Here is a 27,512-nt window from a genome sequence, read left to right as displayed (position 1 = left end):
TGCTGGGGACTTGCACTTATATCACCAGGTGGCGGAAGAGTAGGGACTGGGCCCGGCTAATGTGGCTCAGTGGTTGAGCACTGACCTATGAACCAGGAGGTCAGGGTTTAATTCCCAGTCAGGAAACATGCCCCGGTTGCAGGCTCTGTCCCCAGCAGAGGGCATGCAGGAGGCAGTCTATCAATGATTCTCTCTCTTCATTAATGTTTCTATCTCTCTCTCTTCTCTCTGAAATCAACATATATATATATATATATATATATATATATATATATATATATATATGTGTTTTTTTAAGAACAGGGACTGGAATCAGACTCCATGGGCCCTAACCTCAGCCACTTCCTCAGCCTTGTGCTTGGAACAAAGTACTTAACCTCTCTAAGCCGTGGTAGTGATGGTGATGATGAACCATACCTTCCTCATGGATTGCAAGCAGAGTCAGTGCATTCTTAGCCATCATTAACATTCTACCCAATTTCTACCCTTATTTCTACCCAATGAGGTAAGCAGTATTATCCCTATTCAATGGATGAGGAAACTGGTTCAGAGAGGTTCAGCGGATTGCCCAAAGCTATCCAGCATCTTGATGACAGAACCTGGATTCAAACTCACACTGGGCTAAGGGCCAACCTCTCATTTGACTGTGCTTTGCTCCGTTTGAATGAAGTCTAATGCTTGGTTTGCAGCCCAGGCTTCCGCAAATGTGCAGCAATTCCTGTATTTTGCAGGAATGTCAATCACTCACTAAATATGATAAAAAATAACCTCCCACATTTATACAGCATGCTTTAAACGTATAACAATCTTTCACATTCACATTTAATTCTAAGGGGGAAACCTGCTTTTAAGTTGTATAAATTTTATACAGCACAGCAAAACAAAGAGAAAATACTGACAGTGACCCATAACCTCATCACACACACACTCACAAATCTATACCATATATGTCCTATGTGTATCTGTGCATGCAGTACACGATGCAGATAAATTAAAGAAATACTTTTGAGGGCAGGTTGTTCCCATTAAAATAAAGGCTTTGATCTCAGCATTAGCCGCCCTCCCCAGGCCCCCCTTAATGTTCACCTCAGTGCAAAAGATATGCAAAGAGGGGCCTGAACCTGAAGGTGGAAACTGATTTAGGGAAAGATGAACTGCTCTGGTAATGAGAACACTTTGCAGCACCTGTGGGTGATCTGGGGGGAGGGGTGTGGGAGAGGGAGAGGTGAAAAAAACCTGCCCACTGAAAGGACTGTAAGTCTGTGGAAGGATTTTGAATTGTTTGCTGAGTAGCAGTCCCTTGCCTGAGACCTCGCAAACACTAAGAGCAGTTCCACGCTGCAGGAAACTGCCTTGTGTTCCTGCAGCTGTGGGGAGGGTGGTGGGAGGGACCCGTTCCACATCTGGTCCAGTTAGGACAGCGCAGAGAAACAGTGAGGTCCAATAAGTCAAGGCAGGCGGTGAATGGGGCCACATGTGCTCCCCTGGGAATCTCCAGAGGTCTTGTGGCAGGATCTGGAACAGGGGATTCACGTCAATACTTTATAGCTCTAGCAGATAACTGGCCCCAGCCAATAGATGGGCTGCGTAGTTATATTTTGAAAAAATTGGGACTTACTGGCATATGTGGTTTTAGTAAGCTTTTTTTTTTTCTTTTTAAATGAATGCTGACCCATGCCATCAGATATTCTGTAAAAACATGGTTTGCAATACCAGCATAGATTCCCACTATGGGCGTGCACAAAATGTATTTAGCTATTCTCCTATTGGCGATGCACTTAAGTGATTTCCAAGTTTTTGCCCTCACAAAGAATGCAGTGATGCCCTCTATGCATACAACCCTTTTTGAGCAGCTCTGATTATTTGCTAAAGAGAAATTAGCAAACTGTCCTCTAAGTATCTGTGCCAGTTAACCCACATGCAGAAATGCCTGCTTCACTGCTCCTTGCTAATGCTGGTTAGTAGCAATTAAACATAGATATATTTTGGTAATGTTATAGGTTAGAATTGCATTTATTTGTTTATCTGTGACACTGGTTTTTCATTTATTTGTTTTTCACCAAATTCTTTACCATTCATATTTTGTCAACGGAGTGATTATACCACTTAGCCTTTTTTGTAGCAGTGTGATAGCATTTTTATTGACTTGTTGGAGCTCTTTTATATGTAAGATTACACTGAGTGGCCAGATTATCATGATCTCTGAATGCATAATAATCTGGCCACTCAGTGTATTTGTATCGTAAATGGGTACCAAAAGTATTCTAGACTTTTGCTGGAGATCAACCACCTATTTGCCCTGATTTTTCTATCAGCCAGTGCAAAGGGGAAAACTGATCAGGTGCACGATTTATAGTATCTTTGATATCAAATAAATGAGGTACTCAAGAGAAGTACACTGAATGGCCAGATTATTATGTGTTCAGAGATCATAATAATCTGGCCATTCAGTGTATTTCTTTCTTTCTCAATTTTGTTACATATTTCTCCACATTCAGTTTATCCATTTGCTTTTTTTAATTGTGTTAATACAGTATAGAAGATTTTTCTTCTCCTTCTTTTTCCCTTTTGATGTAGTAAAATTTGTAAACTCTAATTCCATAGTATATTTGTTTGCTTTTAATGAACTGAAAGTCCCTCCTAGTACAAGAACAACATTTTCTTTATTTTTTTTTCTGGTTCTTGCTTTTTTCAGCTTTTAAGTTAAGTTCTTAATAGGTCCAGAACTTATATAGCATATCATGATATGTATGCAATGGGTTCTATTTTTCCAAATCATTAACCAATTACAAATATATTATTTGTTAAACAGGTCTCCATTTACATAAATTTTAAAAACCCAGTCTCACTACATACTGAATGATTTTCTGGGCTTAATTATTACAGCTGTAACAAATGTCGATGTTCACAGTGAATGCCCCCCACCCCACCGCTGCTTTTTCCAAGTGTTCTTCACCACTTTCTCCTGCACATTCATTCACATAAATTTTCAAATCCCTTTGTCAAGTTCCAAAAAGAATCCCATTAAGCTTTTGATTGCAGTTGTATTAAACCCATAAATTAATTTGGGGAGAATTGATATCTTCCCAATATTAAATTTGCTAATCCAACAACATGATATATCTCCTCATTTATTCAGGTCTTGTTTTATCATCCTCGATAAAGTTTTGTAGGTGTGTGCATTTTCACATAGATTCTGCACATTTCTGGGTTTACTCCTAAGTATTTGTATTTTAATTGCATTTGAGAATAGGATACATTTTATTATATCCTTATAGTTATTCCTGGCATATGGCTATTGATTTTTGTTTATTTGCTCTGAGTCGGACCATAATCCTGAAATGTCTTAGTTTTAATAACCTTTGGTTTGTTTGTTTAGTTTATTCTCTTAAGGCTTTGAAACTACAAGAACATTTTCTGCTACAAATAAGAAAGTGCCTTTCTGTTCCTAGTTTACTAAGAATTCTGATCAGTAATGAAGGCTGCATTTTTTAAAATTACTTTCAGCCTCTCTGGAGAGGATCAGATGGTTTTTATCATTTGACCTACTGATATGAGGCATTATACCAATAGTTTTTCTTACTATTCAACATTTTTCATCAGTGTATTTCTGGAATGAAACCAACTTGGTCATGGTGCCTTATGCTTTCATAATGATGCTAGATTCTGGGGTCACATTAGAAAAAGCTTGAGTTTGTAGCTATATAATTAAGGCTCGATTCCCAGCTGAGCCACTTGGCCAGATAAATGGTGTTGGGTAGGTCCCTTACCTTGCAGTCAGTGGAGAGAATTATACCCACCCCACCTAGCTGCAGGAATTGCAAGAAAATACTCAAAACAAGCCCGACACTATGGGCCTTGCATATGATAGATATTCTAATTGCATAGCCACTGGTTCCATTACTATAATCATCCATTTTCCTTCTGTTGTTGCCTCAAGATTTCCAAAGCTATAGTAATGATTGACCTCAAATTTTAATACAGTGTGGAGTTATTTCTTTTAAATTCAACTAGCTTGATAAACAAACACAGTTAGCTGTTCCTATCATTAATGCCTCTCTGTCGCTCATTTTTCCTTCAAATCTCAACCTTCAACGTTAGGAGGGATTGGGGGAGTATTTGCCAGTTATGTTTATTGAGCCATTGTACTTCACCTTCCCGGTGGTCCTAGTTCTCTAGGGAGCATGGGGTGGCAGAAAAAATCTTAAGAGTAACAAGACGTTTAATAGGGTTTTTCTTGTTGCTTTAGAATGTTACCAAGGCTACAAAATCGAGACGATTAAGCGGAAAATACTGCCACATCCTACAGAGGGTAGCTAAGGCACTTCCAGATGTCCCTTCCAGAGAGTGCTGAGAGGAGCCAACTGGACCCTCACTCTTCACCCCAACACCACACTCAGCCCATACAATAAGGAGTCTGTGTGGGTTGCGACTCCGAGGTTGTGTATTGTAGGTCTAAGGGGAAACGGCTTTATCTTTTCTCCTACCCTTCCATAAGCCAAGTGATGGTGCTTCGGGAACCACTTATAGACACTGTGAGTGCAGGGAGAGAGAGGGTCTGCAAGGAGAGGAGACGACATCCCCTGCCCTAGCAGAGGCCTGCTCATCTGCAGATACGTTTTGGCTCACACAGCAGTTCCAAAACCAAATGTGGTCACAGCAGGCATGGCATGGCCTGCATGGGAGACCCGTCCCTCCTTCCCTAGTTTTTCACAATGCTGTGGATTTCTCCATTCATCTTTAGACGTTGCTTTGATGTTGAGTGGGATGGTGATTCCACTTCTACTGGCTAATTCTGATGTGTTTCTCTTAAGATTTGTGGGTCATCTCACCAGGATTATGGCAGGGCAGTTAGATGTCTGTGCTCATAGCATCATCCTTCCCAGAAGGAAGTTGTGCTTACTTCTAATTCAGAGCCCTAAGAGTTAATCCAGGTTATGCTACTCCCCATTGTACAGTGAGATGGGGGTGGGGTAGAAAGGCCTTCCAAAAGCTACGTATGTGGCTTTTTTCTACTTTCTAGACCCTCAATTATTCTTTCCCTCTTTCTATGTCTCCACTCTAGAACGGCAAGCTAGACTGGAAACTCAGTGCCCACCTGAGGATGCTCATTGCAGAGGTTCAGGACTCACTTCTACCCCCTGTTTGCAAGGCTCCATCCTCACTAGCCTTGACCTCCCGTAAGAAAGAGGCTCTGGAGAACATGCCTCTCTTACTTGGGACTAGAGACAGAATCAGAAAAAGGACCAGTCCCATTCCTCCCATTATAAGGTGAGATGATCCAACGTCTCACAGCCACACATCAAGGAGTCCGCAACACCTGCACGACCACACATTCCCCATCTTCCCTGCAGCAACCAGAGCTTCTGCACTAACCCACGCATGCCTGAGAAAGTGCAGCAGCCACTAGAGAAATCCTTCCTAACAGGGTTCATCATGCCACAGTGAGGAAGATCAGTTTAGGTTCTAACACCCTCTCTGCAGACCTGAGGTTTATTTCTAAATAAAGTTCACTAAGGGGCTTCTATATGCTGGGTTCTCTGATAGACATATAACTTATCTCACTAAAGCTTCACAACAAAATGGTGTATTGCACTACCCCATAAATTGAAAAAAAAAAAAAAGGAACTGAGGCACAGACCAGCAACCTATTATCCAGCCCGCAAGTTGCGGCTTAAAATAAAAACCAGATTCTTTTTGGTTCTAATGCCCCTATTTTTTTCCCACTAAATTCTAATGACCTACTCTCACATCGCTGGATAAAAGAGGGTGGTAGACACATAGCACTTCAAGTAGAAATCCATAAATATGTAAATAGCACAGGATGTGCAATCAACCCGCAGGTGGAAAGAATGGGAAGCGAACCCTCCAAATCAGCAGCACCTGTCCTGTTTCTGGCTGTACACAGTCACTCTTCCCGCGGAGAGCCTGAACGCCGTGAGATCACAAGGAAGCGGGCTCCCAGGCACTGGGCCTGAGATTCCCACGAGTGAGCAATCACGGGGGATGTATGACCACTTGACTTGCTGGATTGTTGCTTGGTAACTCCATAACCATGATGAAAAGACTGCTGCCCAGATCCTGGCTCAAGCAGGACTCTGGGGGATAAAGGGAAGAACTTTCCGGAGATTGTACCACTTTAGGTGGCTAAAGACCTGTTTTAGAGATGAGGAGGAATATGTCCCCTGAGATCAAAACCAGGATCTGTAAGTGGGTGTTGCATGGAGACAGATTTAGGTTACAATGAGGGAGAGTTTCTCTGCCTGATGCTGGGTGATGGTTTAAGACATCAACAAGCAAGTGCCCAGGCCATTCAAAGTGGTACCTGCAGAGGAGACGCAGAGACAAGCTGGACCAATGTTGTGTCTGCACCTCTATTTCACCTGCCTTCTCTACTTACTGAGCTTGGTCCCCATTCTCAATGCCATTGCCCTGGGTTCTCCTGTGGGCTCCAGATAGTTGATAATTCTGATCCTAAGTTTTCCTCCCATCTACCTCTGCTGCTCCAACTCTTTTAAACCTGATGGAGAGTCTCTGCTCCTACAACGGACCCCGTTTAGAAGTGCATGATAACCAGGCTAACACTGGGTAGAGAATACTAGTAACCACCCAATCCCAGCAGTGAGATAGTCTGCCATGCGAGAGTGTGAACTTCGCATCAGAGGCAGCATTCAAAGTGAGGCTGTGTGGGCACCAAACAGCCTCAGGAAGCCTAGGCCCCACTCATATCACTGGATGTCTGCTGTTGGGGCTGTACCAGAGGAAGCCACCCACTGTTCTAGACAAGAAAACCTCTGAGAGGCCATAGGACAATATGCTCATCATGTTCGGAAGTGGGATTTCCCATTGGATGATGAAGAACAACAAAAGAATATGCCCACCCTTCCAGATGCCAGTCAGTCCAGAGAAATGGACAAGTAAGACTTCCTGCATCGATATGATGATTCATAGTCATAACATGCGTAACAGCAGCAGCAACAAATAATGATGATTGGTTTCATTATAAGCATCTAAAGAGCATTTGGAGCTTTCCAAAGCACTTTGATGTACATGATCACATTTGCTCCCCAGGCCTGTATCTCAGGAAGGATGGTGAATGATTAAATGGAGCAAAAGGAACAAAATGATGAATGAAAAAAGTAAATGAATGGGGCATCTCAAGAGAACAGCATGAAGAAAGAGAATTAAATTGCTTTCATCGGTGCTAAGAAGTCCCTTTGATTTTAAAATCCAGGTGCAATCAGGTGGTTCTCACGGCAGAGGGAGAGGTAATCTGCTGGTCTTCCCTGAGCTCCAGGTTTAAATACAGCTGTGCGTCTTCACTTCACACACAAGGTATGTAAACCTAAACTCACTGCCTTGCCCCTAGACAAGTGGTCGGCAAACTCATTAGTCAACAGAGACAAATATCAACAGTACAACGATTGAAATTTCTTTTGAGAGCCAAATTTTTTAAACTTAAATTCCTTCTAACACCACTTCTTCAAAATAGACTTGCCCAGGCCATGGTATTTTGTGGAAGAGCCACACTCAAGGGGCCAAAGAGCCACATGTGGCTCACGAGCTGCAGTTTGCCGATCACTGCCCTAGACCATCTTTTGTGTTTTCCACCTCAGAAAATGGCTCCACCACTCATCTCTCAGTCATCCCAACCAGAAGCCTGGGAGTGTCATCTTTGGCCCTCTCCTCCCATCCCCCCATTCCCAGATCCCAGCTGACAGTCTGTCCAGGCTCCAACTTAATTGGCTAAGAGTCTTGCTCTGAACTCTTTACTATTGGTCTGGGATGCTGCCCTGTAGCCAAACTCTTATTGATGATATCTACCCTTAAGGGTTGGACCTTGCCAGTGCCCTGATGGTTTACCTGCTCAGTGCCCTGTCAGACCTGGCAGAACCATAATACATCCCCACCTGCCCTTGCTGACTGGGCCCTCTAGTATCTTACTGAGCTATACCTGAACTTGTACGTTTTGGCTATGAGCCTCTGCCTGCTTTTAGCATTTCCGTTCTTAGGCCAGCTTCTGCCCCCGGTGCCTAGCACAGAGTTTGGCACATGGAAGTGACTCAGTAAATGTCTGGTGAAAAGGACTACTGTTACAGGGCATGGCAGCCATTCATTCTCAGCTGGTCTCCATAGTGACCAGTCTCCCTATCACCCAACCCCACACTCAAGTGGACACTTGCAGGGGAAGCTCCGTCAGTCCACGTACTGGGGAGTTCCTCAGGTCAAGAGATTTCGCTCTAAGCTCTGAATTGATTTGTAACCTTGGTTTGATCACTCTGAGCCTACGTTTTCCTCCTATCTACCTCTCAGCGACGTCTCAAGGATCAAGCATTAAAACGGGCATTCTGAACGTGGCGTGTTGGTGTGTCACAGTCTGTCAGTAGTTCTTCAATGTGGGTGTGTATCAGCATCACCCAGAGGGCTCCTTAAAGCATAGATCTCTGGGCCCCAATCTAAGAATTTCTGAGTCATTACGTCAGGGGGGTGGGGCCTGAGAATGTTCCCAGGGGTGCCAATGCAGGGGCCTGGGGACCACACTTTGAAAACCACTGCTCCAGATCATTCTAAGAGCATGGCTCTTTCCACACCAGCCTTGTTTTCCTCCATGAAGTTTGGCATTTCAATAACTGACTTTATGTTTATGTTTTACCCTTTATGCTGTTTTGTTGGAATCTAAACCCAGCCTGTAAATTCCTCTGGGCAGAAATTATACCTTCCACCCTCCACACTCTCATTTTCTATTTTGTAAAACAATGAGTATGTTTTCAGTGCTATTAATAATGAATAGGGAAGGGGTAGGAGGACTCAGACTACCAACCCATAAATGAATATCAACCTTGGAATTCTCTTAAAAATTAATTATGAGGCAAAGAACATTCTACCATCAGTGGAACTGTGGGAAAGATTATCTTCTTGATGACACATTTTAGAAAATGTGGGTTATTAAAGATTTTAGTCATAACTTACTTAAACAACATTTTTTAAAATATAAAGCTATAAACAGCATTTCAACTCAGAATTTTTATAGTGATAGTCAGACAATTGTGTTTTCAACATGCAAAATCCATTACACGGTCATGGCAACAATTTTCAATAGATTGTAAATTTTTATTGAGATGATCATCTTGCAATTGAATTTCAAACTGTATTATATGATCATCAGCAATAAGTCCATGGGGGCTCCTAACAGTACTTTGAATATCATTTATAAAGATCGAAAACCTTGGAAACCCTTAGATTTACCCTGTGGAAAGAGGAAAGTCTCGTCGGCAGGATAGAATCAATTATTTTTATGGATGGATATTGAATTGCAAAGCTGAGATAAGGCATTACCCGATTTAATAACATATCCCATGTCCTTTTAAAGTAGTAAGTTTCATAATCAGGTTTCAATGAGGAATTTTACCAAAGGCCCAGTTTTGAAAATAATCAAGAAAACGGCATTTCCATTCATCACAGTGGTTCAATAACTTTCAAAGGAATATTCCCTAGCAATGGAAATATTAACTTTGGGTTACATAGTGCCAAGATACACAACTGAGATACTTTAGAATGGTTCTAGTCAATTCCTCTGGAACTCTTATCTTGACAATGTGGATGGGTTCCATCATGACTGACATATTAGGAAACAATCTGAGCGTAACGCAAATTTCACATTTGTATGCAGACACGAGTGAAGCGGAAAACTGTACCCAACTGAACTGAGCCACACAGGAATACACACAGAGCACCCACCTGCAGCATCTCCCTGCTCCCTCAGCGCGCGGCCGGTGTGATGAGCCACATCCAGCCACACCGGGTGTATCACGCGCCATCGCTTTCCGACACCCTCCTCACCATTTCACCTTGCCTTTCAGGCTGCAACCGTTCTGACGCTCACTTCCACAAGCAAATGTCAGGGCTTTCCAAGCTAACACACCACAGGTGTTGCATTTTTTATGCATATCTTGGCCATTAATGTGTATAAAATTGTGCCACCAGTTTTACTAGGTTTCTCTCTCTCTTTTTTTTTCCAAATATATTTTATTGATTTTTTACAGAGAGGAAGGGAGAGGGATAGAGAGTTATAAACATCGATGAGAGAGAAACATAGATCAGCTGCCTCCTGCACACCCCCCACTGGGGATGTGCCTGCAACCAAGGTACATGCCCTTGACCAGAATCGAACCTGGGACCTTTCAGTCCGCAGGCCGACGCTCTATCTACTGAGCCAAACCGGTTTCGGCTTCTCTTTCTTTTTTTAAGGTGACCCTGATGAAGTACATGTGTCATGCCTCACAAGCCCATTTATTTTTACTGCATGGCTTTGCAGAGTACAGTGGTTTTTAAGAACACGCATGTCACACTGTAGCCGAATGGACTGTGTTTTACTTGGCTTTTTGTTCCATGGCAGGCACTGTGCAGGCAGGCCTTTCTCTCCCCACCCCGAAGCCATCATGACGCCTTGTCCCTGGGAAGCCAGCAGCCCGTGCCATGGCGTCCCTGACCCCCCACTGAAACACCCCCAGCTGTTTGTACCGCACAGATGGCACACACCTCTCTGCTTATTCACCATGCTGCAACCAATGACCAAGGGCATTTGAGTCAGGTGCATATCCTGACTGCCACTGGCCAATTCTATAACTTGGAACACAATGTGTAAAACACTGAGTCTCCATTCATTCATGTATATATGAGATAAAAATACTTATACTGAATGGTTAGAGGGGGAAATGAGATAATACAAATAACGTGATTTGCCAAAAAAAGTGAACACTGAGTTCTTTTCATTTCTTGAGGTGCATTCAGAGCTGGGACATTTCAGGGATCTAGTTAGAGACATAATCTCAGCCAACACCCCTTATTAGAAACAGCAGAGCGGCCCGGAGCCCTCAGGGACACAGCTGGATCCAAATAGTCCTCCTCCAAGACACAGCCCCAGCCAGCAAACTGGTAAGCAGCATGCAGGAACCACAGAGAAACAGGTGGAGCCAAGTACCCCTGGGAACATGGAGTCAGGGACCCTCAGATGAATAGTCAAAATCAAGAACTCATTAGGGTCAGAGGCCCAGCCCAGGGGTCCTCAGGGACACAGCTTCAGTCAGAAATACAACAGGAACTGGAAGCACTCAGAGATAAAGTCCAAATGAGACCTTCAGGGGTCACGGTCAGAGCCGGGAGCCCTCAGAAACACGACTACAGGAGGCCTCGGACAGTGACGGCAGGGAAGCCCTTGGTGAGCTCGAACCAGCCTCCCACTGGCAACACTGTCAGAACCGGACACAGCTAGAGTCTGTCAAAGCCAGGAGGTCTGCAGAGCTGTCACCAAAGCCAGGAGGTCCTCTAAGGCTACACCAACACCCTGACTGTTTTCCTCCCCAACAGGACGCACGCTCACACCGAGACGTTTAGGCAGGACTGTCACAGAGGAAGATCACACACGGCATCTGCCCAGCACCCCAAAATGAAGCCAGGACGCAGGCTCTTACCTGCACACTTGGTCCTGGTGGTGAGCGGAGGCCCCGGGGGCCCTGTGCCCCCCTCTCCTGGTCTTGTGAGTAGAACCCGGATCTCATACTCCACATCTGGGTCCAGATGCCACAGCTTATAGTTGGGCGAGTCCACGATGTGGGTCTCGGCCCAGGTGCCCGTGGTGGTGCGGTACTCCACCTCCTTCAGGATGATGGGGCCGTCCCCGATGATGGAGTTGGCATTCGGCTTGATCCACAGGTACGTGGCCCCCACAGCCAGCAGCTCTGGGGGGGCGATGGGTGTGGGAGGCTCTGGAAGACAAACGGTCAGAAAAGGACATCAGACGCTCATGGCTACAGAACAAAAGCCAAGCCCGTGAGGGACAGGATTCCAGACAGAGCCATAAAACAGCCCAAATCCCTCCTTAACCCCATTCATGTCTTACTGTGATTTTCACGCTTTTGTATGTAAGTACCTGAATCAGTATTTCTTCACTAACTGCATGTCATACCTCCCCTAGCTCTTTCATTTAAGGAAGAAAAGGGAGAGGGCGCTTGTGAGGGAAGGGTCATTCCCGAACACGGCAAAGCTGTCTGGGTTAATATTCCGCTTTCAATCCTCAAATGAGAACCTGCCTTTACTGAAGCAGAGTTTGGTTCAAAACCCAGGGTTGTCTGACGTTTGCATACATGGCTTGTACAGGAACACAGAGATTCCTAGTGGAAGCTCTCCCTGAGAGTGACTTGAGCCTCAGTAGAGAAAGGATGACGGCACAGCAAGCATCCAGCTTCTCCCTCGATCCCAGCAGGTCCCTCCAGCAGGGACAGTGCCACTGGCTACAGCGGCCCCAGTGGGAATCAAGGGTCAAGGAAAAAGCCATGCCAAGTTGTACTGTATTTGCGACCTGTTGCCACTCTATGTATCTTCAGCTAAAGAGACCAGGCTTTGAACATGCCTTTGTGGTGGCCTCCCACCGGCAAAGCTGCAGAAATCCACGTTTAGTGTGTACTTCTCATCGGCCAAGGAACCTCACTTGCATTATTTTGCATAGTTCTTGAGACATTATCACCTCTGTTTTGATGGGGAGAAAAAAACTTAGAACTCAACTGACCAGGTCACCGAACCAAGATCATGGAACATGAGGCAGGATGGAACCCACAACCTCATGCCTTCCAAGACCAGCTCTCCCCTGGGGAGGCTGTTTGCCTCTTGATGCCCATTTTGTAAAAATCAAAGGGGATATATTTTTTATTTGTTGCAAAAAATAGCCATGGAACAACAATAAAGAAAGCAAGAAACAAGAGAAAATGTATTCCCTTCCCTACCACCCAACATAATAGCCTTTTTTATTTCTCTATGTTCCATTCCAGTTCCTATTCATATATGTCAACTTTTTTTTCATGCGGTTCCAGTAACACATAGATACAATGTACATTTGTTTTTCCTTCATCTTATTATATCTTAAGGGATTTGCATATATACTACCTGGATTTTACCATCCCTGTCTTTAATAGCTACCAAATAACCCATAAGGTGATCACACTAACTAGTCTCCATTTGTTGGGTACATGAATTGCTCTAAGTTTTGCTATGGTAACTGATGCTTTAATGAACATCCTTGTGGGACTCCAGTCCCGCTTGTCTCATGTTTTCTTAGGACCAACTTCCAGGAATGGGAGTATCTGTAAAGAGGTACGAGCAAGTTAATGAGCAGATTTAGGAAGTGGAGGGTGGGGTAGGCATTTGAGAGTGGAGAACAAGATTCAAGACCTTTAAGAGAACCTCTGGGTTATTCAGGTGACTGAGGCAGGTACGAGCTTCACTTTGGAACTCAGGTGAGCGCTTCCGGATAGATAAAACTCATTCCATGTTTTCTTTCTAATTAATTACCTAACAACAAAGATTCTCTGCAAACAGAATAATTGCTATGAGACAGTGTTGGACAATATTTTCTCAGAGTGGCTCAGAGCAAATCTTAAGGGACAGCTTCAGATTGCCTCTATTATAGCCTGCCATTTGGTCAGAGAAGGAAATTAAGCAGATTAGTCAAGCTAGATGCTTTTCTTTACAAAGCCATGGAGGTTATTACTCAAGGCCTTGTTATCTCAAAGGTGTTTGCAAATTGATTTTTGGATAATTTGTTCCAGGTAGAGAAGTTAAGTTGGCAGACAGATAATTTCTGGGCTCACCCTGTGTGCATTTTCAATATACGGATCCTCTGATCACCATGATCAACTCTCCCGAGTTTCTATCCATCTCCAGTGAGGCCTCATGGGTGATATCTGCAGCTCTGAGAAGACCCTGCCCAACCCTTTAATCAAATTACTCACTGACAGGCCCTGGACAGAACTCAGAGCAGCTGACTTCAATACTTCAGGGCTGGCACAAGGGGCCACATTAAACTCTCTTCCATCGACTTCCACTATGGTTTGTGCTCTCCATTTTCAAAATTAGCAGTAAATTGCTGACCACCAGAAAGAAAATAAAGTATTAATCTTCCCAAATGTTGAGTCTCTTTTCGCGTATTTCTGATGGTTGGTGCAAGCATAGTTGCAAACATCCCCTTTAGTATATAAATGTCTCCATCTCCAATGACTTACTGGCTCATGTGTCCCTGCGCAGACGGGCCCATGCAGCCATCTCTCCCTCTGTCCTCTCAAGAAAACATTGTAGTGTTTCCTGTCCCTGGTACCAAAAAGATCATTGTGTTGTCTATTCTTTTTCTCGAAATTCATTGATTGTGATTGGCATTCTTTAGAAGTCCCATGTACTAGTGGCTCCAAGAGACAGAAGCTGGGATAAGACACACAATAAATTTTTTGGTAGACACCACCTTTTTACAAAATGCACAGAAAGACCATGCCGATTTGTGTCAGCTCTCCTCTCTGTCTGTGATGAACTGTTCAACCAGACAGTGCAAGAAGCCTAGGAAGCCAGCTAATGCAACCACCGAGAGTCAGAGAGGGCTCAGGGCCCGTAAAGCTAGAAGAAGTGGGTGTGGGGCTTCATAACTCGGGGCTCAGGTAGCATCCCTGCTCCACTCCTTCTACTCTTGTGCTTGAGAGAGATACTTCAATGATTAACTAGAAGGGCCATTAAAGGAACCTGACACCAGTAGTTCTGAACTTAGGGGGATGCATGGGGCCTTGTGAAAATACGGTAAGAAATTCCAGGCTCCCATCCCAGGAAAATGCACATATGCACAATACCTAGAGTTCGCACACCATTTCCGGAACCCACCAACCCTCATGAAGCCCATGCACAAAGCCCTGAAGAGTCTATGTTGAGAATAAAGGAAGACAGACCACATGCCCATACAGCTTACACTTCTCTGGGACCCGCAGCCACCCTTTGCTGTACGGGCTAGAGGTTGGGAGTCCAATCGTGTCCGAGGATAGAACTTGACGGAGAGGTCAGAGATCTAGTACTTACAGGCTCTCAGATTCCCAAACGTTTGGGTGAAGATGAACATGCTAAGATTTCCACAGGACAAACTCAAGTAAGTGTCTAGCTTTCCATGACCATGGTCCACCAAACACATTCATAGATTTAATATTTGGTCTAAAATATTTAAAGGATGAAGACAAGCCCCTCCCCATGAAATGTTATGTCCTAAGTAGAAATCATCCACAGAGGATGTCTGAGCAGCTTAGGTGGCCATTACAAACACCACAGACTGGGCGGATTAAACAACAGACATTTCTGGAGGCTGGGGAGTCCAAGATCAAGATGCTTGCCAATTCAGTTTGTGGCGAGAAGCCTCCTTGGGGTTTGCAGACTGCTGTCTTCTTGCTGTGTCCTCACACAGTGGGAAGAAAGAGGTCTCTAGTCTCTTCCTCTTCTCATAATGGCACTAATCACATAATGGGGGCTCCACACACACCCCCATGACCACATCTAAACCTCATCACCTTCCTAAGGCACCCCCAACTAGTACAATCACATGCGGGGTTAGAACATCAACAGATGAATTGGGGGAGGAGGCACAAACATTCGATCCTTAGCAGAGGGCATGTTCTCAAATCCGCTTCTCTCTTCACAAGGACTTTGTCTAATGGCTGTGGACTTGAGATGAACAATCTCACAGAGAGAAACTCCCTCTGTAAGAAGTCCTACCCAGTACATACCCTGTGCTTCTCATGGGCCAGAGTGCTGAATGCGGAATTTAGTGGTGAAAAGAAATACAGGTGGAAAGAAATAGAGGAGTCAGAGGGTAGGGCAGCCAATGAGAGCAGCAATGACAATAAAGATCAATGAGGGTCATGATGGGGTGACAGAGGTAATTATGATGCCTGTAAAGGGACCTCGTCTGGTCTAGAGGTTCGGAAAGCTCTTATAGAGAGAGCTTGAGTGTGATCTGTGGGCCCTGAAATTCATGTAAGTTTGTGGGCAAAGAAATTGTCCTGAGAATCCTGTAGTTCTGATTTGAATGGGGAAGTATACACAGGACTAGAATAGAACACAATGAAAACGATGTGTTCTGAACAATGGTTCATTCATTCATTCATTATACCCACACTGGGCACCTGCTATATATACATCACACTCTGTCCTGGGCATTGAGGGTACAACAGTGAACAAAAAAGACACAGAGCTGGTTGCAAGGAACCCACATGCTAGCTTCCACTCAAGGACTGAAAGAGATGTCAGGAGAGAAAGAAGTTGATTCAGAGCTGTTGGGTGCTTATGATTCAACCAACTGATGCATATGCGTACAACAGAATACTACACAGCAAGGAAAAAGGAACACACTGCAGATACACCACATGGATGGATCTCAAAAGAAATTGATGTTCTGTAAAACAAGAAAAGGGAAGGATGCATGATGATCCCATTCAAAGGAAAAGTTCAAGAACAGGCAAGTTGATCTATGGCGATAAACGTCAGAATCACAGTTACTTATGGGAGCAGGTGATGAGCAAGACGAAGCATGGGAGAACCCTCTGGGGTATTGGAACATACTACATATTGATTTGGGTGATCAAATATTACTAATAATCAGAAAAGCATTGCCCCTGGTGGGGTGACTGCCCGGAAGGGGGCATGAGAAAAGTTTCTGCGGTGGTAAAAATTTCTGCCTCTTGATTAGAGTTGTGTAAGACGCATCCAACTGTATACTTAAAATACGGGTATTTTTTTGTGTGTAAATGATACCTAGAAGACAGACTAAGGGAAAGAAACAAACAAAAATACGGCTTGTGTGTGACCCAGCAGGTGGGAAACGTGCCACTACATCTTACTTGGAACGGAGCCATCGAATATTGGGGGAATGAACCTCAAATCCTCTAGCATACTTCTCAACTGTGCAAAGCCAGGAATAACTGTATGACATTTGATGGCACCCTACGATCACAAAATCTGGAAGCAAATAAGAAGGAGGAAGTCTGGCCTCCAGGGAGCTGAGACCTAAGTGGGGAGATGGTATTGGCCCCCACCAGCCCGGCATCAAAGCACTTCAAGGATAAGACTCCCTGAGCCCTCCCTGAGGCCCAGGCGGCAGCCCCCCTGACCTGCTAAGGCTCTCCTTCAGGCATGGGGGTGGTGAGGTGACCCATTAATGTAATTCTGCCTTGTCCTCAGGCAGCAATCTCCAGACCAATTCTGTCTTCCTTTTCCCTGCTGTGAGCTCTTGTAACAGTTTGACTCCCCAGAAACTCTACAGAGAGCAAAAGTGCTTCAAATAGCCGGAGAACAAGTTTGGTGCTTACACACTATTCGCTCCAGACAGAAATCAAATGTTTTTGAGAAAAACTGAACGTTTCTAAGATGAGAAGTGAGCCTTGACAGGTTTAAGGTGGCTGTAACCTGGCCTCCAACACCGTCCACCAGCCTCCTGGCCTACCGGGTCACCTTCCTAACTGCACTGCTATTTACTAAACCCATGGTCTGTGGGAACGCCCTGCCCCACACACCAACATACACACATGCTCACACACTGTTTTACCTTCCCACTGCCAGACTTCTGCACGTGCCGTTTCTCCCAATGGGGATGTCTTTTCCTTTCACTTTTAATCGAACTATGCCTTTTTTTTTTTTCCCCAATTCCGCTTCCCAACTACTCAGTTGTGTGGTCTACGGGACTCAGCACAGAGTAGATGTTCAAAAGTGTCACGCTGATTAGATATTCTACTGATTGGAATACATCACTCTTTCATAAAATTATAAAATGAAGATCAAAAAGCAGAAAGGAAACTGGCTTGGGGCCGTGAGCCCTGTCTTCTTTTGCCCTGGTTTTACCATGAGCCAGCTGGACAGAACACTCAATCTTTGCGGGTCTCAAACTTTTCATCTTTAGAATCAAAGCCTGTTTTAGAATTCTAATTAGAAAGGTATGTGAATTTTCTGCCAGAGACCATAAGGATTCTGTGACTAAGTTCACTGACTCCACCCTGACTGTGAGTCATCAGCCGCAGACCCCTGGCCTGAGCCCACCAGGCCCTTGAGCAGAAGATATAATAAGTAGATACAGTCATTCCTGGGGATCCGTGGGGGATTGATTCCAGGACCCCCATGGACACCAAAACCTGTGGATAAAATGGTGTAGTATGTGTATATCACCTCTTCATATCCTCCCGGATATTTTAAATCATCTCTAGATTTTTTTTACACCTAATACGATGTGAATGCTATGTATATAGTTGCTATACTCTATTGTTTATGAAATAACAAGAAAAAGTCTGTACATATTCAGTACACATATAACCACTATAGGCCTAACTACATAATACATGTCAGCAACAATGTCACTTCTTTTGGTTGAATTCACAGATGTGGAACCTGAGAATACCGAATCCACCGGTAGATGCCTACTAGAACTAGTCTTTGTGACCTAGCCTAACATGGTTAATGTTCATGGTTAATATTTGATGTTTTTATGTAAATGGTAGAGAAAATATTTGGTAAGTTTTCCCAAAATAAGGTGTTGGAGGTAGCAATAAGGAAATGAACAAAAGCAAGAAGGATAATGTTACAGAGACTAGCAAACGGACATCCAAGCTAAGAATCAGAAGTGGTTGGGGAGGACATAGCAAACAAATGGAACGGGATGATAATCACAGACAAAGCTAAAAAATGGCCTTAAAATAAATGAAGTTTGCCGACTCTGAGGAGCACAGTGGGTTCCAGACAAAATCAATGACAAGACTCAAACTTAAGCCCATCCTGGCAATATTTTGAAATACAAGACTAAAGAAAAACTCCCACAAGCATCTAGACAAAAAAAAATCTCCATCAAAACAATAAGACTGAAACGTCAGTTCTCTGACTGCATCGATGCGATCGGAAACACTGGGACGGGATGGTGGAGATGAAAATTGCAATAATACAAATGACAACAGTGGCAGCTATTAAACACTGCAGATTTTTATGTACCTGTCACTCTTCTTATGCCTTAACATATTAACTCATTTAATCTTCACAGCAACTCCAGTGCTAAATAGCATCGTGATTCCCATTGTTCTGAAAATGGATTAAGTAACTTGCCCAGTGTCAAACAATTAGCAATTCCAAGAGCCAGGACTGGGGCCCACAAGGCCTTTCTGGGGATCTGCACTCCCTCCTGACAGCAATGGTACACAGCACACACACAAGGTGTGAAGAGGGTGTTGCCTGTCCCCAGAATATTATAGCCACTAAGTTGTGCTTCATTTATTCCTCATCTCATACCACGAGGTAAGTACTATTAGAGTATCCATTTTACAGAGGAGGGAACTAAAGGAATGTGCTATTTACTTCCAGTTCTTTAGGTTTAATACGGATCTGGGGCTGGAACTTCTGGGCACTTTTGCCAGCTTCGGTTCAGTCCTACTGATGGGAGGCTGTGCTGGAGACTAGAGGCTTGGAGAGGAAAGAAGATACTGGGAGAAGGGAGAAGATGCTCTCTACCTGCTTCAGGTCCTTTCAGCATCCCTCCAGCAGCAGACACAGCTATGCTCCCGGCTTTAATTTCTCCTGGTCCTCCCAGCGCCCTCAGCACCACATCTTTTCAGAAGCCAGGCCAGGCCCCTACAGATGCAGTACCATGTGTGGGGCCTCCCGCTACACAGGTCCCAGCATCAGCCCTACAGCCCCCTCCTCCAGCCCTCACCTATTCCCTGGTGTTGCCCTGGCCCCGGGTGTGGTGGATGCTTCCTGCAACTCCTGCTGCTTTAGCGCCCACGTTTGCTCTGGCAACCTGCCAACTATTGTATAATTCCCCTCAACAAAAACTCTGTTTGAAATACCCAGTATGCTTTGGGGTTTCCTTCCTGGACGCTGACTGGCACAGGAAGATATTATAAGAGTCTTCATTTTGCACTGAGAGGAAGCGAAGGCACAGAAGTTAGGGAACTAGCCCAAGGTCACGCAGCTAGGACATGCTGACTCTGGGACACCAGCAGTCTTGCTCTAGTCTGCGGTTTTAAGGATTTTAAGGAGAATGTCTCAATATTCTCAACAGTTCCGTCAGCGAGACTGAGGCAGGCAATGGGAGCCCGAGAGATATGGTCTCCTGTTCAACACAAGTTCTGAGGGCCGGTTCTATGTTCTGAGGATAGAGAGTCAAAGTCAGTAATTGTCTCGACCCTGGAGGAACCTAGGAGACGAGGCAGTGAAACATCAATCATCTTCAGACTAAAAAGAGCTGGACTGTGGCAGAACCAGGATCTTGGGGACACATAGAGGAGTGTGGTACACAGAATAACGGCCCCCAAAGATGCCCACGTCCTAATCCCCAGAACTTTGCATGGTAAAAGCACTTCGAAAATATGATAGAGGAGAGTGGCGAGGGTGTCTGGGAATAGCTACCTGGGCCCACTTGAATCACCAGAATCCGCCTTCGCGTAAGAGGAAGGCAGAAGGACTGGACTCAGAGGGGTTGAGGGATGTGGCACTGCTGGCTGTGAACACGGAACAAGGGGCCACGAGCAAGAAAGGCAGTCGGCTTCTGGAAACTGCAAAAGGCAAGGGAACAGATTGTCCCCGAGAGCAGAAGAGAAGCAGCCCATTTGACGTTGAACCCACTTTAGACTCTGACTTCATATACGGAAGAGAATAAACATGTGCTGTTTGAAGCCACTGTTTGTGGTCGTTACAGCAGCCCGCGGAAACTAATACAAGGAGGAGATCGGATGGAGGAGATGAGGGGAGGTTTCCGGGGAAACCAAATCATGAGATGAGGAAAGCAGAGGCCACCAGGCACCGGGAGGAGGGAGCCTTCACAGAGACCAGAAGACGCTGGCTCATTCCGAATGGCACATCCCGCTGAAGCATGGACGAGGGGTGGGGGAACAGCAAAAAGGCTTGTAGCAGTGTGGCAGCACAGAAAGTCATGTCCATTTCTGAGGGGAGAAATAACGGAGGTCTGGACCAAGATAATGGCCACGGGGCTGGAGAGACACAGTCACAGGGACTAGACACAGGACTAGGAGACTGGACAGGATTTGGTCCTTGATTGGATAAGCAGGAGGGGGAAGAAACCAGTATGAGTAGAAAGCCAGGGCCCAGCAGGCTGAGTGAGTCCCGGGCGTGCGCATGCCTGCGGGGCCTCAGTCTCTCCTTGAGCGACAGTGCTTGCCCCGTCCATCTAAGTGAGTGCCCACTTCATGTTCCCTGCACAGCACCCCGGGGCACTGTCCGGCTTCTCCAGGCCATGCCCAATGCTCTGCGCTCCATCCCTTTGTGTTTTCACATTCATTTCCGCCTGCGAAGGGCAGTGTGGTGCATTGAAAGGGCACAACCACTAGGTCAGACAGACGGAGTGGGGCTTCTAACCTCTGTCACTTGAATGGTGGCTTTGGGCAAGTTACATAATTCCCCTGAGCCTCAGTGTCTCCATGGAGAAAACCCAGGTATTGGATCACATCTCACCGGATCCCTGTGTCAGGACCAAATGGAAATGCCTGAAACTCAACAGGCCCCATACAAAGGCGAGAAATGTGAGCCATTCCTTCCTCCCACCCTTCTCGGCCTCCCACACTGGTCCTCCTCCCCATCCCATCGCCCTCTCCCTTAATGGGCTACTCGACCCAGCTTCTCACACCTCCTGTGAGCTCCACTCTACGCCTCTCGGGGCCCTGCAGCACATGTGAGGAAATCAATGTCAGCTTTATGCATGAGGAAGCCGCGAGTCTCCCACTGGGATGGTTAACTCACACTCAACAAGCACCAGGGGGAAACATGGCAACCGTCTTAACAGAACATGTCTGTGAAGCTAGAGAAGAGGGAAGGGGGGTGGGGGAGGGAAGAAATGAGCAATTCAGGGCCACCTGAGTAGGGCGGCTTCATCAGTTGCTATGCTACCAGCCACAGTGAGAGAGAGAACGAAGGGGCTGGGGCTTTAGAGATATTGTTATTTTGCAAATTTCTCCCCTTGGCGTATCCTTATTGCAGGGGGGAGATGCGTAATTAGTCTCTGAGCTGCTGGAATGGCTGGAAGTGGCTAGGAGTATCAACTGAAGCTCTGAAGCGTCAGGAAAGGGTGTCCCTGATGGATTAAGGGGCTTAGCCCTAACAGCCTGATCGGTGTGTGGGGGCAGTTTAAGAGACAATTGCCCCCTTTATGTAAAGGAACTGAAAAATGAGCCTCTTCCAAATTCCCTTGACCCCCCAGGGCTGCCCTGGGCTCTGCCACATTCGGCAGGAAGACAGAGTTCGCCAGCCTCAATAGCAGCTCTGCCACATTCGGCAAGAAGACAGAGTTCGCCAGCCTCAATAGCAGCTCTGCCACATTCGGCAAGAAGACAGAGCTCGCCAGCCTCAATAGCAGCTCTGCCACATTCGGCAGGAAGACAGAGCTCGCCAGCCTCAATAGCAGCTCTGCCACATTCGGCATGAAGAGAGTTCACCAGCCTCAATAGCAGCTCTTTGGAAAAGGACTTCAAAACAACTGAAAGCTGCAAGGTCTCATAGGCCTCAGACCACGCCCCATCCCCCCGAGGCCACAATTCTAACTCGGGCAGGTGGACACTGGGCTCTGAGAACAGCATCAATGGCTCCAGCTTGGTGCCCACTGCAGGCCCCTGAGGCTGGGTACGTCTGTGGCAAGCAGAGAGTATGAGGGGACAGGAGAGAGCAAATTTGTTACATTTCAGGCACTACCCCAGATATTTCTAATGTCTTCATCATGCACTTCTTAGACACATGAAGAGGGAACCCATAGAAATATACAGCAACTTCTAAGAGAAGCTACAAAATGACAAGAGTTTTAGATAAAACACCTTTCTTGGACAGAATGCTACTTGAAGATATACAGTAAAATAAGCTTGAATTTTTACGTGCATAAAAGGATTCAAGGAAATATCCCATTTACACAAATCACTTCATGGAATATAAGAGAAAGCATACTTCCGAACTCACTTCACAAGCCCAAGATAACTGTCATGCCAAGACCTTACAGGATATCACAAGAAAAGAAACTTCTGGGCCCGTCTCTCTCATAAACTCAGAGATAAATAGCCTACACCTGATATTAGCAAACCAAACCCAGTGATATATAAATGAATAATTGATCATAAACAACTTGGCTTAATTCCAGGCGTACAGGATCAATTTAACATTAGAAAATTAATCAGTATAACTCATCATATGGGCAGACTAAAAGAAAAATCATGTAATAATCTCAAGATTAATAAGGAAGCATTTGCTGAAAGTCAGTGGATAAAACCCTTAGCAAGCTAGATACACAAGGCAAGTTCTTTAATCTGGTAACAGGTATCTAAAACATTCATCTAACATCATAATCAATTGTACGATACTGAATGCTTTCCCCTGATTTTCCCAGTTTTACTGGGTGCCGTAGCCAATGCAATGAGGCAAGAAAAGGAAATAAAAGATATAAGGATTGGGAAGAAAGCTTTCATTATTCACAGACTTCCATATTGTATATGGAGAAAATCCCAAAGATTCATATTATGAGGAAAATAAAAAAGTGAATATATTGAAGCCAATGTACTTTACTGTATTGCATGCTAGATTTCAATGAACAAAAAGTTTTAAATCATCCATTTGTACCATATGCATAAGCCTTCTAACCTTTCTCCTACTTCTGCCTTCTTCAGATCCATACTCCACCGTGTAGCCCAACAGATCTTCCTAAAATAACAGCTCCGTTGTATTCTATGGCCTCAAACCCATGAATGATGTCTACCGGATGTCCCTGTCTACCTGTTCAGCCTCTTCTCCTGCCCCTCTCACTGCTCAGGCTCCAGACATGCAAGTTTGTTTGTAAATATCCCTAATGAGTTACTTTCTACCTCAGGGCCTTTGCACACACTTTAACCTAGTTCATTCTTCATATCAGCTCAAAACCTCGCTTCCTCAATGGAGCTCTCCCTAACTTCCCCCATGTTTCCAGACATTCTTCTTTATAGCATTTATATTTATTATGACTTTATGCTGCTCTTTCCCACTAGACTGTAAGCACCATGAGGGCAGAGACCACTTCTATATTTCTCACCACCTTATTCATAGCACCTGTCTTGATCCTTGATACGTAATTAATGCTTCATGAATATCTGTTGAATGAATGAGTCAAAACAAAGTCAGAAGAATCCCATTCGGCTGTCAGCCAATCTGATTCGTTCCTTAAAGCTTGGAGTGATGAATATTTCCATGAATAGAATTGGTGCAAGAATGGGTAGTTGGATGTTACTGGGAAATCCAGCAGTATGCGAGGTCTTGCACAGAGCCCTGTACTATGTACAGTAAAGGGGGCTGCACACCCCTGCCCAGAAATGGCCCACCAGCTGGGGCTGAGCACTCAGTTTGCCATTTTAAATGTCAGTGTTAATTCTTTTTAATTAAGCTTTTCTATTCTGAGATCATTATAAGTTTACACTAGTTGTAAGAAACAACAGAGAGATCCTGTGTATTCTTTACCCAGTTTCCCCAATGATAACTTAGTACAAAACTTTCATACAATTTCACCACCAGGATATTGACGTTGGTACGGTCAAAGCATTTCCACCACCACATGGATCCCACGTGTGGCTCTCTTATACCCACACCCACCTCCTCACTCCCCACCCAGCCTCAATTCCTGGGACCACTAATCCAGGCTTCATTTCTATTTTTATTTATTCCAGTTTTATCGAGAAATAATTGATATACACCACTGAATAAGTTTAAGGGGCACAGCACACTTTAATAAAACTTTGGATATTTTTTAAAAAATGGTAATATCTAATTTCTTGGGATTGGCTTTTTTCACTCAGCATTAACCCTGAAGATAAAACCAGTTTACTACGCACATCCCTAGTCCCTCCTTTTGTCTGCTGAGTGGCATGTCATACGTGTACTCCAGGTTGTTTAACCATTCACCTGGTGAAGGACATATGGGCTGTTCCCAGGTTGTAGCTCTTCCAAATAAACCTGCAAAGAACAATGATGCTTGCACAGGTTTTTATGTGAACGGAAGTTTTTCTTTCTCTGGAATAAATGTGAGGATTGATACTGCTAGGTCAGATGGGATGTGGAACTGCCAAACTGCCTTGCAAAGTGGCTCTGCCATTTTACATCCCCACCATGAGTGCAGGAGTGAGCCCGTCTCTCTGCATCTTCACCAGCACTCGGTGCTATCATTTTTTTAACCATTCTAAAAAGTACTGGTGACCTCTCATTGCGGTTTTAATGGACACTATCCTAGTGACTAATGATGTTGACTGTTTTTTCACGTACTTATTTGCCATCTGTATATTCTCTTCAGTAAAATGTCTGCTAATAACTTTTTGTCCATTTTCTAATGGAATTGTTGGTTTTTGTTTACTTTTATTAATTTTTTGCTATGGAGTTTTGAGATTTCTTTATATATTCCAGGTACTAGTCTTTTGTCACATATGTGGTTTACAAATATTTTCTCTCATTCTTTAGCTCGTCTTTTCTTCAAATGAGCTCTTACCAAAAAACAGTTTTATTTTAATTAGTTCCACTTATCAATTTTTCCCAGATACAAATCATGCTTTTGATGTCAAGTGTGTGTTAAATTTTTACTTTTGACTCTACTCACATTCATCAGTGCTCACAAATCAGTTCAGATTCCTGACAAAAGTGTTCAAACCAACACTAGGTAGATAAACATATAAGTACACTTGATTCTGTTTCCGGCCGCAGAGAGTTTCTTGGTAGCACAAAAAAATCTGGGGGGAAAATCTGTTTTGTTTTGCAAGTTTTAGTGGCACTCTTCATTTATTTTTTAGAAGTAGGAAATTTTTAAATTATGTTTTCAATCAGGATGATGGGTAGTTGCTTAAAGATGGGACATAGGAAGTACATGCTCAAACTATTAAACAGATGTAAGACAGCAGAACGGTCTGCATCGACAGCCTGCATAAACACGCCCTGCCCTCCAGGCCCCTCATGGAACCTGCCGGAGGAGAGCAAGGGAGGGCTTCCCCAGGTGCAGCCAGTGGCCACCTGGAACGTGTGAGACATACTCAGGCACGTATGTAATAGGTGCCTTTATCATTGCAGAGCCACAAAGAGCTAAAATGCAGGATCTCTTGCACAAGAAAGTTCTGAATAATATCTACAAATGACCATCACTTCTATGATGTTTAAAGACGCCAACTGCTGTGGGCAGCCAGTCTCTAAGATGGCCCCAGCGACTCACTGCTCCTGATGTCTGCACTCTTGTGTAACCTTGACCCTTTGAGAGCGGGCTAGACCTCCTGACGCCCTTCTAACAGAGTGTGGCAAACGTGATGTGATGACGTTCCTGCTGAGAGCAGGTTGCAAAAAGATGACCGCCTTACTTGCCCTCCCTCCTCTCCCCGCTCCCCATCTGTCCATCTCCTTTTCCCTCTTCTTTCTCCCTGTTCCCTCTCTTCTTCTCTCCTACTTTCCCCTCCCTCATCTGCCCTCTCTGCTTCCCCTCCCTCTTTCCCATCACCCTCCTTACACTCTCCCTCTTTTCCTTTTTCTCCTCCTCTCTTTTCCTCCCCTCTCTGTCCCGTTGTGAGTTGTCTTAAGGCGAGGCACACATTGCAATGAAATGCTACCTTCAGCCAAGAGCTAATGAGGCTCCGAGGCCAATAGCCATGTGAGTGAGCTCTTAAAAGGATCTTCTAAGGACTCCCAAAGGCCACCTGAGTGAGCTTGGAGCAGATCCTCCCTCGGCCAAGCCTTAGGTGACTGCAGCCTTGAGCAAGCCCACGCCAGAAGCATCAGCCCGGCTGCACCAGGACTCCTCACCCAGGCCTGTGAGATCATAAATGCTTGTTGGTTTAAGCCATTACATTTAAGGGTCATTTTTATGTTATCACAGATGACTAAGACATTACAAATGCTCCATATATAGCTAAAATGTTTAAGGTATATCAATCACCAGATTTTTTGGTAACAAAAAAAGAAAAGTCTTGTCTAGAAATTAATATAAAGAGACACATTTAAATGCGCACGCGCGCACACACACAATGCTTGAAGCTTCCTTTAAGAATCAGTTTCAGAATCACCTTTGAAGGTGAGGCTCACAACCAGGCAATAGACTGGGGAAAGCATGGCTGAATCTATTTGAGATAAAAATAAAAAGAGGACGCCTCATTGAAGGATGCCCTCAAAGAGGACATGTTCATGTACTTAAAAATGGACTTGAACCTTGGTAAGCCCGGTGTTTTATTCTGCAATGGTAAGCAAACAAGGGAATTAACACCTGGCCATTTTATACATTTCTCCTGTGTATTACACGACAGCGAGACCTGTGAAGGCATTCATTTGCAAAATATTTCAAATGAAAATAACTGGGGAGGAAATTGTCAACAAGATCTGGATGGATGTTGCGGGGACGGGTCTGAATGTAAGACGGACACACTGCAGGGCGGAGCAGAGGGGTCTGCACCAAGAACTGTGCTGTCCACTGTCCTAGCAGGTGGAGTGTAGTTTAGTAATAAAAGCGAGCCCTGACCTCTGCCTCTTTTATTTCTTGGCGGGGTGGTATAAAATGGAGAAAAATATTTAAAAGTCACCTTTGTAGTCATATCTGCAATAAAAGGAGCAGTGGATTTGAAAGCTTGCCCTGCTTCAGAGATATACACTGGCCTATTCAATGAGGCACATTGATGGTCTCAGTGAAATTGCTATCATTCCTC

The 27,512-nt window shown here is 44.6% G+C and overlaps 1 protein-coding gene across 6 annotated transcripts in view; it reads right to left on the bottom strand.

Annotated features, from left to right (window-relative positions):
- PTPRT (protein tyrosine phosphatase receptor type T) overlaps positions 1 to 27,512 on the bottom strand; it is a 932,116-nt gene that overhangs the window by 488,532 nt on the left and 416,072 nt on the right. For all 6 annotated transcript variants that reach the window (XM_079783687.1, XM_079783689.1, XM_079783688.1 and 3 more), the window contains exon 7: positions 11,472 to 11,765. In XM_079783687.1, coding sequence (XP_079639813.1) covers positions 11,472 to 11,765 — 294 coding nt within the window. The remainder of the gene's footprint in view (positions 1 to 11,471; positions 11,766 to 27,512) is intronic.

Source organism: Cnephaeus nilssonii (genome assembly GCF_951640355.1).
Source record: "Cnephaeus nilssonii genome assembly, chromosome: 11".
Classification (NCBI taxonomy): domain Eukaryota; kingdom Metazoa; phylum Chordata; class Mammalia; order Chiroptera; family Vespertilionidae; genus Cnephaeus; species Cnephaeus nilssonii.
This window is presented reverse-complemented; position numbering and strand designations above follow the sequence as displayed.